The sequence below is a fragment of the Hippopotamus amphibius genome, chromosome X (assembly GCF_030028045.1).
Source record: "Hippopotamus amphibius kiboko isolate mHipAmp2 chromosome X, mHipAmp2.hap2, whole genome shotgun sequence".
In the NCBI taxonomy this organism is placed as follows: Eukaryota; Metazoa; Chordata; class Mammalia; order Artiodactyla; family Hippopotamidae; genus Hippopotamus; species Hippopotamus amphibius.
Genome location: NC_080203.1, coordinates 83,330,018 through 83,344,852, shown reverse-complemented (window position 1 = coordinate 83,344,852; position 14,835 = coordinate 83,330,018). Strand labels below are relative to the sequence as shown.

General features: G+C 38.0%; 1 protein-coding gene across 2 annotated transcripts in view; it reads right to left on the bottom strand.

Moving 5' to 3' along the window:
• MTMR8 (myotubularin related protein 8) overlaps positions 1-14,835 on the bottom strand; it is a 176,201-nt gene continuing 161,366 nt past the window's right edge. For both annotated transcript variants that reach the window (XM_057718611.1, XM_057718612.1), the window contains 3 exons: positions 4,731-4,857; positions 2,061-2,527; positions 1-1,714 (listed from right to left, as the gene is read on the bottom strand). In XM_057718611.1, coding sequence (XP_057574594.1) covers positions 1,675-1,714; positions 2,061-2,527; positions 4,731-4,857 — 634 coding nt within the window. In that variant the 3' untranslated portion in view covers positions 1-1,674. The remainder of the gene's footprint in view (positions 1,715-2,060; positions 2,528-4,730; positions 4,858-14,835) is intronic.

The following is a 14,835-nucleotide window of genomic DNA, read 5'->3' as shown; positions in this document are numbered from 1 at the left end:
AGCCCTGGGTATGAAGCAAGATCCAGAACAAACTCACTTGTGGCAGATGATTAGTGCTGTCATCCTCTTTGACAACTTCCTTCACAAAGCCAAGGTTAGATGGAGCTTCCATATCAAAACGAGTTGCACAAATCCCAATTTTTTCCAAAAGTAATAAGTCAAATGACAACTGGCAACATTTGATGATTTATGTTATATAAGCCAAATACCAAATAGTGGAAAGAGGGGAATCAGAGAAGATACAATAAGAAATCACACTGATGTTTTAAAATTATAGGAACAAGGCAGCTATCAAGAAGAGGTAAGTAGAAACATGACCCCTATTTATAAATAGAAAAGACACATATGAATTAGTTCTTTAAAAATACAGAATTAAAACAGCTACCAAGAAGAGGTAAGTAGAAAAATGGCTCCTATTTCTATGTGAAAATAAGACAACCAAAATGACTTAGAGTTCTCCCTCTAAATAGGAATTTTTGTGTGTGTGTCCATAGTTTAGCTATGGGTAAGAAATCAAGCAACTATCCTGGCTCTTCTCTGCTACTTCTAACACTTCAATGAAAAGGTCCCTCTTTCTTATAGAGAAATATAGGTGATCCTTTAGAGATGTCTGTTTTACAAATGGATATGGTAGTAACAGAGATGGCTCTTTCACTAAGAAATCTCATTTTTTTTAGCTGAAACCAGACATATGGTATACAGAATAGACATCTTAGGTGAAGATATGGATTCTACTGGCAATGGGAGTTCTGAAAATGCTGACACTATATATATATATACACACAGACACACACACACACACACACACACACACACGACTGAATAGGAAAGTGTACAGAAAGTATATTAACCCCAAATGGGGGAAAGTTTGGTATTTAAACAATACATCCCCTTCTCCCTGGAGTATCTGGGCATGCTTTAAGAATGCTTTTTTCAAAAGTTTACATTAGTACAAGGTGTTAAGCCCTACCAGATTTTACAAGTAGCTCCAATTATGTCTAAAAATCCACAAACTTGATGTGATGTCTAGGGAAGTGAAACCGCTGGTCTTCATAAAAAGACCTAAGAAGAGGGACTTCCCTGGTGATATAGTAGTTAAGATTCTGTGCTTCCACTGCAGGGGGAACGGGTTCAATCCCTGGTCAGGGAATTAAGATCCCACATGCTGTGCAGTATGGAGGGCAGGGGGAAAGAAGACCTAAGAAGAGTCTTGTTTTAGGAAAACTTAGATGGGCACATAGGCCATGTGTAAGCCAGGGTCTAAAGCACTGAGATTTTCAGTTGTCTCTTGAACTGATGTTGAGAATGCTATTGATCAATATTATTCAGACCCTACTATTTTGGAATTGATCATTTTAGAATGTAGTGGATTCTAGTTTATCGATGGGCTATGAAAAAGGGAGTTGGCTAACTGAGTATTATAAAACCTAGCTAGGGTGTGAGTTGGGGAAAACAAGTGTTGTAACAAGAAAACTATTTCCTTATATATTCTGAACCACCAAGCACCCATGGACCATTTTGATTTATTTCTCAGGGATATGTTGGGGTCTCTATTGGCAATAATGTTAGCTTATATCATATGACTAAATATACTTGCAAGTAAAATTTTCTTTTAAGCTATTCTGCAGTTCAGTTATCTGTTGCACACCATTTCTCCAGCCCCTCAACGGGGTCTTAATTCTTCGCTCTGACAATATTTCCACTTGTTCTCATGCTACAATAGTAAGGGTGGAAAAGTAAGGGAGGCTGATTTTTAAGGAAAATGGAATAATGGAACCAGCCTAATATCTCAGTTGAAAAGCAATTTTTTTAAAGCTAAATCCCACTCTAAAACAAAAACATATTCTTTCTCTTTCCTGTATTCTGGGCTGCTTGACAACCATATACTGGTTGCTTAACTAGTAAAGGCCCTAAATCCCCTTCCAGACTCTTAAGTGGGAGGAGGAGTGCCTGGCCTCATCCATTTAATCCACTTAGAAAAGCAGCACAGACTTTTTTGAGACAAGGATCATTGTGGGTGTTGCAGATGCATCTAATATGGAAGCAGATGAATAACTCACTGTTGCTTAGAGAAGCCTGCCTTCTTGGTGATAGCCTTAGAGAGGCCTGTGTCTTCAGAGATGCCCATGCTCCCAGAGAAGCCCATGGCCCCAGAGATGCTGATGTCGTCATAGAAGCCCATAGGCTCAGAGGTGCTCGTGATGCCAGAGATTCCTGAGACCCCAGAAATGCCTGTGTCTCCAGAGAAGCTGACATCTCCAGAAATGTTTATGGCCCTAAGTTTGCCCATGATCCCATAATGGTCATGATGGAGGTCTGCACACTGGCTTTTTACTTGCTTCATCTGAACTCGAAGGCCTCCTTCCCTAGAAAGAGTGCCATTCTCCATCAAGGTATTCAGGTCTCCGTCGATACCCATAAAGCCAAGAGGATTGGTCAAAGGAGTTCCCAGGTTCTGATAAAATAAACTCCCGAATTGAGAGCAGGTACAGACTTCTTCTGGTGGCTCATCATGGGCTTTCAGTTTCTGTCATGGGAGCAAGGAATGGTTGAAAAGAATTAGAAACCGGAGTAAAACTTGGCAAATATCACATTGACCTATAGGGATGCTGCCTGCTGTCACTTTTATGGTAGCAAATGACCTTTTGCCCCCTCCTCATCCTCAAACATCTTTTCTTCATCACTTGACATAGTGCTTTAAAATCCCTATCAGCAAAGACCCTCGAGGGTCTTGTATCTATAAAAGTTCCCTTTTCTGATAAATGCAATTTTATTACTGGGAGCAGGGAGGGCAAGGGAAAGGATCACTAACATTTATTGAATTCCTCCATGTGCCAGGCACTTTACATGTAGTATTTCCTTTTATACTTGAGTCCTATTAATTAGGTATTAGCTGTATTTTACAGATGAGGAAACTGAGGCTCAGATAATTTAAATAAGTAATCCAAATTCACATATTTAGCAAGTGGTATAGCTGGGATCTGACCCTGCCTCTTCTTAATGCCAAAGTCTGTGACTTGTCTGCTACTTCATGCAATCTCCAATGGATATTTTCACCTTCAGGGATAACACAGTGATTCACTGATACTTTAAAACAGTGATTCTTAAGGGTCATAGACACCTTTGAAAATCTGAAGAAAATTATGGACCTTCTCAGAAAACTGCATGCATTCACATGTGAGTGCATGAGATGGCACACAAACAGTTTTAAGGTATAATTTCAGGGTTTCACAGATCCTCTGAAAGGCACCTGTGGACATCTATGGGTTCATGGACTCCAGTTAAGAGCTCCTGCCTTAGGTATAAGCATACCATTCTTGTTTTTCTGGAAATCACACACACACACACACACACACACACACACACTAACAGTGATAACACTTGGAATTGAATGGCTACGTGGCTGGGAGAGTTTTTTCAACATTTCATTTTGTATGTCTTTGTACTCTGCATATTCTAACTTTATACTTGCACTGCCTTTTTTTTTTAAAAAACATCAACAGGGTTATCTGAGTAATAATACAGGCTGCTTTTGTTTTTCTTCTCTGTATTAAAAAAGGAATGTTAATAATAGTTATTATTTTAAAAGTAAGCCTTACTTTTTAACTTTACAATCAGAGTGATCTGATTCTATCTTTAGAATCAGAGAGAATCTGATTCTCTCAGGAATTAGGCAGGAGTAAGTGAAAGGGCTGGGTTTAGAATAGGGGACCTGTTCTGGAGGCCTGTGGAGAAGGCTGCTAATAGGTAAAACAGGAGGCAGGAGACACTAGGAAAAATGTTCCCTACTCAGTTCTGCCTACAGCTTGGCTTTCCCAGGGCTGCTTGTTTCCTTTGTCTCGTATGATTTTAAGTCATGCTTCAGTTTTCTTTCTTTCCCTTTCCCTTCTGTTTTTTTTAATGGGACCAAGTAACTAACTGACTGTTGCCTCCCAGGAGGACATTCAAAAGTTTGGGATCTGATGTAATCACAATACATTTATTTTCACAATAAAAGAATATTTGTTTACTTATAGACTGCAGAAAAGATATGCCTTATCTGGTTGAAAGGAGGTTCACGCCCAGTTCCTAAACAGCACACCCTTTCCAAGAATTCTTTTCTAAGAAGTATCCCTCCCCTCTACTTCAAACACACCCTTAGGGACCTCTGGATTCCAGAAGCATCTCAGAATTTTCCACTTTCTGGAAGGAAATCCCTGTTGCCTTGTTTAACCCTTAATCAAAAACAAGTGTGTGACTTTGGTTTTGCTGGTTATCATAAAGCAAAATCAGCACAAAATCACATCATACAGGAAAAGCATCACTCAATGAGCAGAGTTTATAATCTACATGGGAAGGAAATCAGATTTTTATAAGGTTTTCCTAATTGGAAATATAACAATTTCATTGTTCTCATTAGTACACCCAAAAAGTTATACTTATTCTCTTGATGGATAACTAATACCTGCATTATTTCCCTGTCATTCCCTTCTGTTCCTCCTAATAATTCCATCCAGATCCAGAAAGGGAACCAATCCACTTGTTTAACTAGCTGAGTGTGATATTTACCACTTAATGTGGGAGGTAAAAAAAGAGTTGTGCCTCAGAGCTTTATAGACACAGGATGTTTGGAAAGCAGAGAGTACAACAAGCCAGCCAAGCAGCTTCTCACAAGTACCAATTCAACTCCCAGTGGGTTGGGCCTATTCAGAGGGGGCAAGAGGTTCTCCTTTTGAAATTTAACTCTTCACCTTTTCTAGTTTGTGCATATCTGCCTCCAGCATTGATCTCTGCTTCTTAATGTCCAGGAGGCTCTCTAGCATACTCTGCTTGGGGTGCAGCCCCTTGTCAAAGCGGTTATACATCCCACACCAGAACCTTGAATAAACAAAAAGAAAAAAAAATGGGTTAGTTTAGCTAGATAAATAGATTATTTATGTTTTCCTCATGTCAAGAAAATATTAGCCTGGTAGGTAGGTAGATCTCAAAAGTAAGGTAGCTTTGATGACATTAAAAAGACTGGACATGCTCACAATTTAAGAGTTAAGTTCCTAGCAGTAAGATCTCTGCTGAAGACAGGCTGCCTGAAGTCATACTGAGCTCACAGCCACCTCTAAACACACACTGTGACACAGCCCTGCCCACCAGAGGGACAAGACTCAGCTTCATCCACCTGTGGGCAGGCACAAGCCCCAGGACCAACCTCACCCACCAGGGGGCAGACACCAGAAGCAAGAGGAACTATGATCCTGCAGCCTGCAGAAAGGAGACTACAAACAGAAAATTAGACAAGATGAGACAGCAGAGAAATATGGTCCAGAAGAAGGAAAAATATAAAGACCCAGAACAGCTAAGTGAAGTGGAGATAGGCAATCTACCAGAAAAAGAATTCAGAGTAATGATAGTAAAGATGATCCAAGATCTTAGAAAAAGAATGGAGGTACAGAAAGAGAAGATACAAGAAATGTTTACCAAAGAGCTAGAAGATTTAAAGAAAAAACAAACAGATGAACAATACAATAACTGAAATGAAAAATATACTAGCAGGAATCAATAGCAGAATAAATGAGGTAGAAGAATGAATAAGTGAACAGGAAGAAAGAGTGATGGAAATCGCTGCTGAACAGAATAAAGAAAAAAGAATGAAAACAAATGAGGACAGTCTTAGAAACCTTTGGGGAAACATTAACTGCACCAACATTTGCATTATAGGGGTCCCAGGAGGAGAAGAGAGAGAGAACGGGTCTGAGAAAATATTTGAAGAGATAATAGCTGAAAACTTCCCTAACATGAGAAAGGAAAGACTCACAAGTCCAGGAAGTACAGAGAGTCCCATACAAGATAAAGCCAAGGAGGAACACACCAAGATACATATTAATCAAACTGACAAAAATTAGACAAAGATAAAATATTAAAAGCAACAAGGGAAAAGCAACAAATAACATACAAGTGAATCCCTATAAGGTTATCAGCTGATTTTTCAGCCAAAGTTCTGCAAGTCAGAATCTAGTGGCATGATATATTTAAAGTGAGAAAGGGAGAAACCTACAACATCAAGTATACTCTACCCAGCAAGGATCTTATTCAGATTTGACAGAGAAATCAAAACCTTTACAGACAAGCAAAAGCTAAGAGAATTCAGCACCATCAAAAAAGCTTTACAACAAATGCTAAAGGAACTTCTCTAGGCAGAAATGAACAGGCTACAACTAGGAACAATAAAATTATGAATAGGAAGGCTCACAAGTAAAGGCAAACATGAATTCAGTAAAGCTGCAGGATACAAAATTAATACACAGAAATCTCTTGCATTCCTATACACTAAGAATGAAAGATCAGAAAGAGAAATTAAGGAAACAACCCCATTTATCATTACATCAAAAAGAATAAAATACCTAGAATAAACCTACCTAAGGAGGGAAAAGACCTGTACTCTGAAAACTATACGACACTGATGAGAGAAACTGAAAATGACACAGACAGATGGACAGATATACCATGTTCTTGGATTGGAAGAATCAAAACTGTGAAAATGACCATACTACCCAAGGTAATCTACAGATACAATCCCTATCAAATTACCAATGGCATTTTTCATAGAACTAAAACAATTTGTTTTTTTAAATTTGTATGGAAAAAACAAAAGACCCCAAATAGCCAAAGCAATCCTGAAAAAGAAAAATGTAGTTAGAGGAATCAGGCTTCCTGACATCAAACTATACTACAAACCTATAGTCATGAAAACAGTATGGTACTGGCATGAAAACAGAACTGTATATCAATGGAACAGATAGAAAGCCCAGAAATAAACTCATGCACCTATGGTCAATTAATCTATGACAAAGGAAGCAAGGATATACAATGGAGAAAAGACAGTCTTGCATAAGTGGTGCTGGGAAAACTGGACAGCTACATGTAAAGGAATGAAATTAGAACATTCTCTAATACTTTACACAAAAATAAACTCAAAATATATCAAAGACATAAATGTAAGGCTGGACACACTCTCTGACATGAGATTAGCTCAAGATGGTGCAGTAGAAAGACGTGAACTCACACCATTTTATGAGAACACCAAAATCACAACTAACCACCCAACAACCATCATCAACAACAACAACAACAACAACAACAACAACAACAACAAACGCTGGAACCAACCAAAAAAATATACCCTATATCCAAAGACAAAGAAGAAGCCACATTGAGATGGTATGAGGGTCACAACTGCATTAAAATAAAATCCCATTTCCACTGGATGGGTGACCCACAAACTGGAAAACAGTGATACCACAGAAGTCCTCCCACAGGAGTGAAATTTCCAAGCTCCATATCAGGCTTTCCAGCCTGGTGGTCTGGCACCAGGAGGAGGAGCCCTGAGAGAAGCTGGCTTTGAAGGCTAGTGGAGTTTGATTTCAGGAATTCCATAGGACTGGGGGAAACAGAAACCCCACTCTTGGAGGTTGCACACAAAGTCTTGTGTACACCAGGACACAGGGGAAAAAAAGCAGTGATACCATAAAAGACTGGGCCAGACATACCTGTTAGTTTTGGAGGGTCTACTGCAGAGGCAGGGGGTGGCTGTGGCTTACTGTGGGGACAAAGACACTGGAAGCAGCAGTTCTGGTGAATACTCATTGGTGTGAGCCCTCCAGGAGTCTGACATTAGCCCCACCCAACAGCCTGTGGGCTCCAGTGCTGGGATGCCTCAGGCCAAACAACCAAGAGGACAGGAACAGCCTCACATCAGCAGACAAGCAGCTTAAAGTCTTCCTGAGCACCGCCCTGCCCACCAGAGGGACAAGACTCAGCTCCACCCACCACTGGGCAGGAATCAATCCCTCCCATCAGGAAATCACAGCAGTGTCTTTTTTGATCCACTTCCTAGAGTAATGAAAATAAAAACAAAAATAAAAAAATGGGACCTAATTAAACTTAAAAGCTTTTGCACAGCAAATGAGCAAAGGAAACAAGATGAAAAGAAAACCCTCAGAATGGGAGAAAATAATTGCAAATGAGGTCTCCAAAATATACAAACTGTTCAAGAAACAACCCAATCAAAAAATGGACAGAAGATCAAAATAAACATTTCTCCAAATGCGCATGAAAAGATGCTCAACATCACTAATTATCAGAGAAATGCAAATCAAAACTACAGTACAAATCAAAACTACCTTACATTGGTCAGAATGGCCATCATCAAAAAGTCTACAAATAACAAATGCTGGAGAGGGTGTGGAGAAAAGGGAACCCCCTGTGCTGTTGGTGGGAATGTAAATTGGTATAACCATTATGGAGAACATTATGGATGTTCCTTAAAAAACTAAATATAGAAGTACCATGTGATCCAGCAATCCCACTCCTGGGCATATATCCAGAGAAAACCATAATTTGAAAAGATACATGCACCCCAATGTTAATTGCAGCACTATTTACAATAGCCAAGACATGGAAGCAACCTAAATGTCAATCAACAGAGAAATAGATAAAGAAGATGTGGTACATATATACAATGGAATATTACTCAACCTTAAAAAAGAACAAAATAATGCCATTTGCAGCAACATGGATAGACCTAGATATTATCATATAAAGTGAAGTAAGTCAGAGAAAGACAAATATCATATGATATCACTCCTATGTGGAATCTAATTTAAAAATGATACAAATGAACTTATTTACAAAAGAGTTTCACAGATTTCAAAAACAAACCTATGGTTACTAAAGGGGAAACAAGGGGGAGGGATAGATTAGGATCCTGGAATTAACATACACACACCACTATATATAAAATAGGTAACCAACAATGACCTACTGTACAGCACAGGGAACTCTATTCAATATTCTGTAATAACCTATATGGGAAAAAATCTGAAAAAGAATGAATATATGTATAACTGAATCACTATACTGTACACCTGAAGCTAATACAACATTGTAAATCAACTATACGCCAATAAAATTTTAAAAAAAGCAAAGGACCTCAATAGATAATTTTTTCAAATAAGAGATACAAATGGACAATGAGCACATGAAAATATCATCACTACTCACTAGGGAAATGCAAACTAAATCCATAACATATCATCTCATACCCATTAGAATGGTTACTATTTGAAAAAAAAAAAAAGATTTACCATATGATCCATTAATTCCACTTCTCAGTATATATCCGAAAGAATTCAAAAACAGGGCCTCAAAATACTTTTAGAGCAATGTTCATACAGCATTACTTACAAGAACCAAAAGGTGGAAATTATCCAAGTGCCTACAGACAGACGAATGGATAAACAAAATGTGATATGCAATCAATGAAATATTACTCAGCCTTAAAAGAGAATAAAAACTCTGACAGAAGGTTCACATGAATGAATCTTAAGGACATCATACTAAGTGAAGTAAGCCAGACATGAAAGGACATAATGTATGGCTTCATTCAAATGAAGTAACTAGAGTATTCAAATTCATAGAGACAGAAAGTAGAATGGTAGTTGCCAGGGGATGCAGTGAGGGGGAAATAGAAAACTGTTTATATGGACACCAAGTGGGGAAAGCGGGGAGGGTTGGGGGAGAATGAATTGGGAGATTGGGATACCAGATTGTACACTCTAAATATATGCAGTTTATTGTATGTTAACTATCTCAATATAAGTTCTTTAAAAAAAGGAAAAAAAGAAAACTGTTTAATGGGTACAGAGATTCAGTTTCATGAGATGGAAAATTTCTGGAGATTGAACAATGCAGATATACTCTACATTACTGAACTGTACACTTAAAAATGGTTAAGATGGTAAATTTTGTGCTATGTGTATTTTTTACCACAATTTAAAAAAAAAGAAATAATAAAGAGTGATCTCCAAAACACTTTACCCAGTTTCCTCAATGGACAAGTGTAGTATAATGTCACAACCAGGATGATATTGATTAGTCAAGATAACAATTCCCTTATCATAAGGAGTGCTTCTATTGTACTTATATACCCACACACACCTCCATACCCTCTATCCTCCACCCTGTCCTTAACCCCTGGTAACCATTAATCTTAACCATTAACTATTAATTTTTTGTTTTCAAGAAATTTATATAAATGGAAGCATAAAGTATGTAACATTTTGAGATTAGCTTTTAAAATTCATCACAGTTCTCTGCAAGGTGTTGCATGTAACAATAGTTCATTCCTCTATTGCTGATTAATAATCTGGCATTGATGTACCAGTTTGTTTACTTATGAACAATTTGCTTGTTGAAGGAAATTTGGGTTGTTTTCAGTTTTAGACTATTATGAATAAAATTTCTATGAACATTAGTTTACAGGCTTTTATTTTTCATTTTTCTGGGATACATGTCCAGGAGTGCAATTAGTGCAATTGTTAGATCATATGGTAGTTGCATGTTTAGTTTTTTAGGAAACAAAAACTGTTTTCCATGGTGATTGTACTATTCTACATTACTGTTACATAAATGAGCCAAAGATGGCCTCTGCATATTGGCTCTATGACCTGTTAGCTGAAAAGCCCATCAGTGCCAAACTCAAAATTTTACCCATCCAATTGTTTTAAACATTGCCTAAATAAGCAGTTTTTAGTCATTTAAAACCTACTTGCTTTACATACCCTGAGAAACTGCACTCAGTATCTGCAAGCCATAGATAAGATGAATTTCAGCTCAATAACTGAACAGGTGCTCCGAACCACTAGACATGTGTTGCGTTCTGCCAGAGGGTGCTTCTCACCAGGACACTGCCTAAAGATGAGGTAGAAGCTTAAACTTCTGGGGGAGATGAATGGAAGGCAGGGCCCTATGAAAGAGGACTGATTCCCACTAGAGGGAAAGGCAGCACAGTACCATCATGATAGTGATGAGGATAACTTATCCTCTGCTTTCCTGGTAACCACTTGCAAAAGCAAAAGATATGAAAATGGCACAAGGGGAGGGCCAAAAAGGAGGGGCTGTTTCTCAGTTGGTTAAAGAGATATATCCTCTCTTTTTCCCTGAGTCCCAGTCTCTCCTTAAATATCTAACCCTGGAACCAAGTTAAAAAAGGGGCTGCCTGGCTATTTAGAATAGATCTGATGAGGAACACACTTCACCTTATGGGGGCTGAAATTAAGTAACTGGTTGCCACAATTGGTTGCTCAGAATGGAAAAATGGTGTCCCTACTAAAGGATCCCACACAATTAGTGTGAAAGGTGGAATGACCAACAGAGGAAGCTTTGGACACCAGTCCAAATATACTTTTTTTTAAAGAACTTTTATTGAGATACAGTTAACATACAGTAAACTGCATATATTTAGAGTGTACAATTTGGTATCCCAATGTCCCAATTCATTCCCCCCCAGCCCTCCCCATTTTCCCCACTTGGTGTCCATATGTTTGTTCTCTACATCTGTGTCTCTATTTCTGCCTTGCAAACCAGTTGATTTGTACCATTTTTCTATATTCCGCATATATGTGTTAATATACGATATTTGTTTTTCTCTTTCTGACTCACTTCACTCTGTATGACAGTCTCTAGGTCTATCTACCACATATACTTTTGATGTGGATTTTTATGGCTTGGAGGGCTGACCATCTTATGTTAGGCCTTATAAAGGCCTAGGAAGACTGTCGATGGAAAATGTTAACTGAGGCCAAATATCTCCTCCATTAGCTGGGATGTTGAAGTGGACTTATTAGGCAATAGACAGATGCAGTATGGCATGAAGTATGATGACTCTGCAGGTCCACAGGTGACAATTAGGTCCTGAGTCTACCCAGTTGTTTGTCAGGAGGGCTCCTGTTAAGTATAAGTTCTCTTTATGAACCATGGCAGCTAATGCTAAAACAATTGAAGAGGTCACAGCTGCCTTACATTTAATAGAATGAAAGACAAACTCAGAGTCAAGTGTTGCTTGTTAATTCTACAAACAATACCCTATTTGGCCTAAATTGAAATTGCTATCAACAGTGATGCCTCTTTCCTCTAGGCTAAACAAACCAATTACAACCAGCCCATGCTTAAGCGTGAACTATGAGATGAACAAGAGAGGTTATACTGGATCCTAAGAAACAAGGGGAATCCAAATTGGATGATCTCTGGTAAACTGGTGGAGGAGCAATTACAATATTTACTAGGGTTAGATCACAATCCTCAACATGCATCACCTTCAAAGAGGGCTACCCCTGCAAAGACTACCCCAGATCTCCTCTAGTGGCAAGAAGCAGCCTCTATAAAGGGATATGGAAGTCACAGAAGGGGTGGTTGTAGAAGTTGGCCCTTTCTAGTGGGTGATACCTTTTATCATATTAACTATAGTTTTTATCTTATTTTTTTGATATTGAGCTGCATGAGCTGTTTGTAAATTTTGGAGATTAATCCCTTGTAGATCACATCATTTGCAAATATTTTCTCCCATTCTGTGGGTTGCCTTTCATTTTATCTATGGTTTCCTTTGCTGTGCAAACGCTTTTGAGCTTAATTAGGTCCAATTTGTTTATTTTTGTTTTTATTTTCATTACTCTAGGAGACTGATCAAAAAAGATATTGCTGCAGTTTATGTCAGAGAGTGTTCTGCCTGTGTTTTCCTCTGAGTTTTATAGTATCCAGTCTTACATTTAGGATTTTAATCCATTTTGAGTTTGTTTTTGTATATGAATGTTATAGAATGTTCTAATTTCATTCTTTTACATGTAGCTGTCTAGTTTTCCCAGTACCACTTATTGAAGAGACTGTCTTCACCATTGTATAATCTTTCCTCATGTTTTTAAATACGTATTTATTTATTTATTTTATTTTTGGCTGCATTGGGTCTTAGTTGTGGTGCACGGGCTCCTCATTGAGGTGCATGGGCTTCTCTCTAGTTGTGGTGTGTGGTCTTCAGAGCACATAGGCTCTGTAGTTGTGGCATGCAGGTTCTCTAGCTGTGGCCCACATGGTCATTAGTTGTGGCACGCAGGCTTAGTTGCCCCATAGCATATGGGACCTTACTTTTGCAACCAGGGATTGAGTACATGTCCCCTTGCATTGGAAGGCAGATGTTTAACCACTGGACCATGGAGAAGCCCCTAATCTTGCCTCTTTTTGTCGAAGATTAATTGACCATAGGTGCATGGGTTTATCTCTGGACTTTCTATCCTGTTCCATGGATCTATATTTCTGTTTTTTTGCCAGTACCATACTGTTTTGATTACTGTAGCTTTTTGGTATAGTCTGAAGTCAGGGAACCTGATTGTTCCAGCTCCGTTTTTCTTAAGATTGCTTTGGCTATTCAGGGTCTTTTGTGCCTCCATTTTAATTTTTTAAAATTTTAATTTTTTAAAATTTTGATTCTGTGAAAAATGCCATTGGTAATTTGATAGGGATTGCACTGAATCTGTAGATGGCCTTAGGTAGTATAGTCATTTTGACAATATTGATTCTTCGAATCCAAGAACATGGTATATCTTTCCATCTGTTTGGTGTCATCTTTGATTTCATTTGTCAGTGTCTTAGTTTTTGGAGTACAGGTTTTTTGCCTCCTTAGGTAAGTTTTCCCTAGGTATTTTATTCTTTTTGATGCAGTGATGGTAAATGGATTGTTCCCTTAATTTCTCTTTCTGATCTTTTGTTGTTAGCATATACAAATGCAACAGATTTCTGTATATTGATTTTGTAACCTACAAATTTACCAGATTCATTGATGAGCTCTAGTAGTTTTCTGGTAGCATCTTTAGGATTTTCTATGTATAGTATCATGTCATCTGCAAACAGTGACTGTTTTACTTATTCTTTTCCAATTTGGATTCCTTTTATTTCTTTTTCTTCACTGATTGCCCTGCCTAGGACTTCCAAAACTATGTTGAATAAAAGTGGGGAGAGTGGAAATCCTTGTCTTGTTACTGATTTTAGAGGAAATGCTTTCAGTTTTTCACCATTGAGCATGATGTTAGCTGTAGGTTTGTCATATATGGCCTTTATCATGTTGCCGTAGGTTCCCTGTATGCCCACTTTCTGGAGAGTTTTATCATCAAAGGGTGTTGAATTTTGTCAAAAATTTTTCTGCATCTAGTTTTTATTCTTCAATTTGTTAATGTGGTGTATCACACAGATTAATTTGTGGATATTGAAAAATGCTTGCACCGCTGGGATAAATCCCACTTGAACATAGTGTGTGATCCTTTGAATGTAATGTTGGATTAAGTTTGGTAGTACTTTGTTGAGGATTTTTGTGCCCATGTTCATCAGTGATATTGGCCTATAATCTTCTTTTCTTTGGTATCATTGTCTGCTTTTGGTATCAGGGTGATGGCAGCCTCATAGAATTAGTGTGAAAAAACCAAACAACCTAATCAAAAAATGGGCAGAAGATCTAAATAGATATTTCTCCAAAGAAGACATACAGATGACCAAGAAGTACATGAAAAGATGCTCAACATCACTAATTATTAGAGAAATGCAAATCAAAACTACAATGAGATATCACCTGACACCAGTCAGAATGGCCATCATCAAAATGTCTACAAGCAATAAATGCTGGAAGAGGGTGTGGAGAAAAAGGAACTCTCCTACACTGTTGGTGGGAATGTAAATTAGTACAGCCACTATGGAGAACAGTATGAAGATTCCTTAAAAAACTAAAAATAGACCTAGCATATGATGTAGCAATCCCACTCCTCATTATATATCCAGAGAAAACCCTGGTTCGAAAAGATACATGCATCCCAATGTTCATTGCAGCACTATTTATGAAAGCCAAGACATAAGCAACCTAAATGTTCATCAACAGATGAATGGATAAAGAAGATGTAGTATGTATATATAATAGAATATTACTCAGCCATTAAAAAGCATGAAATAATGCCATTTACAGCAACATGGAATGGCCTGGAGACTATC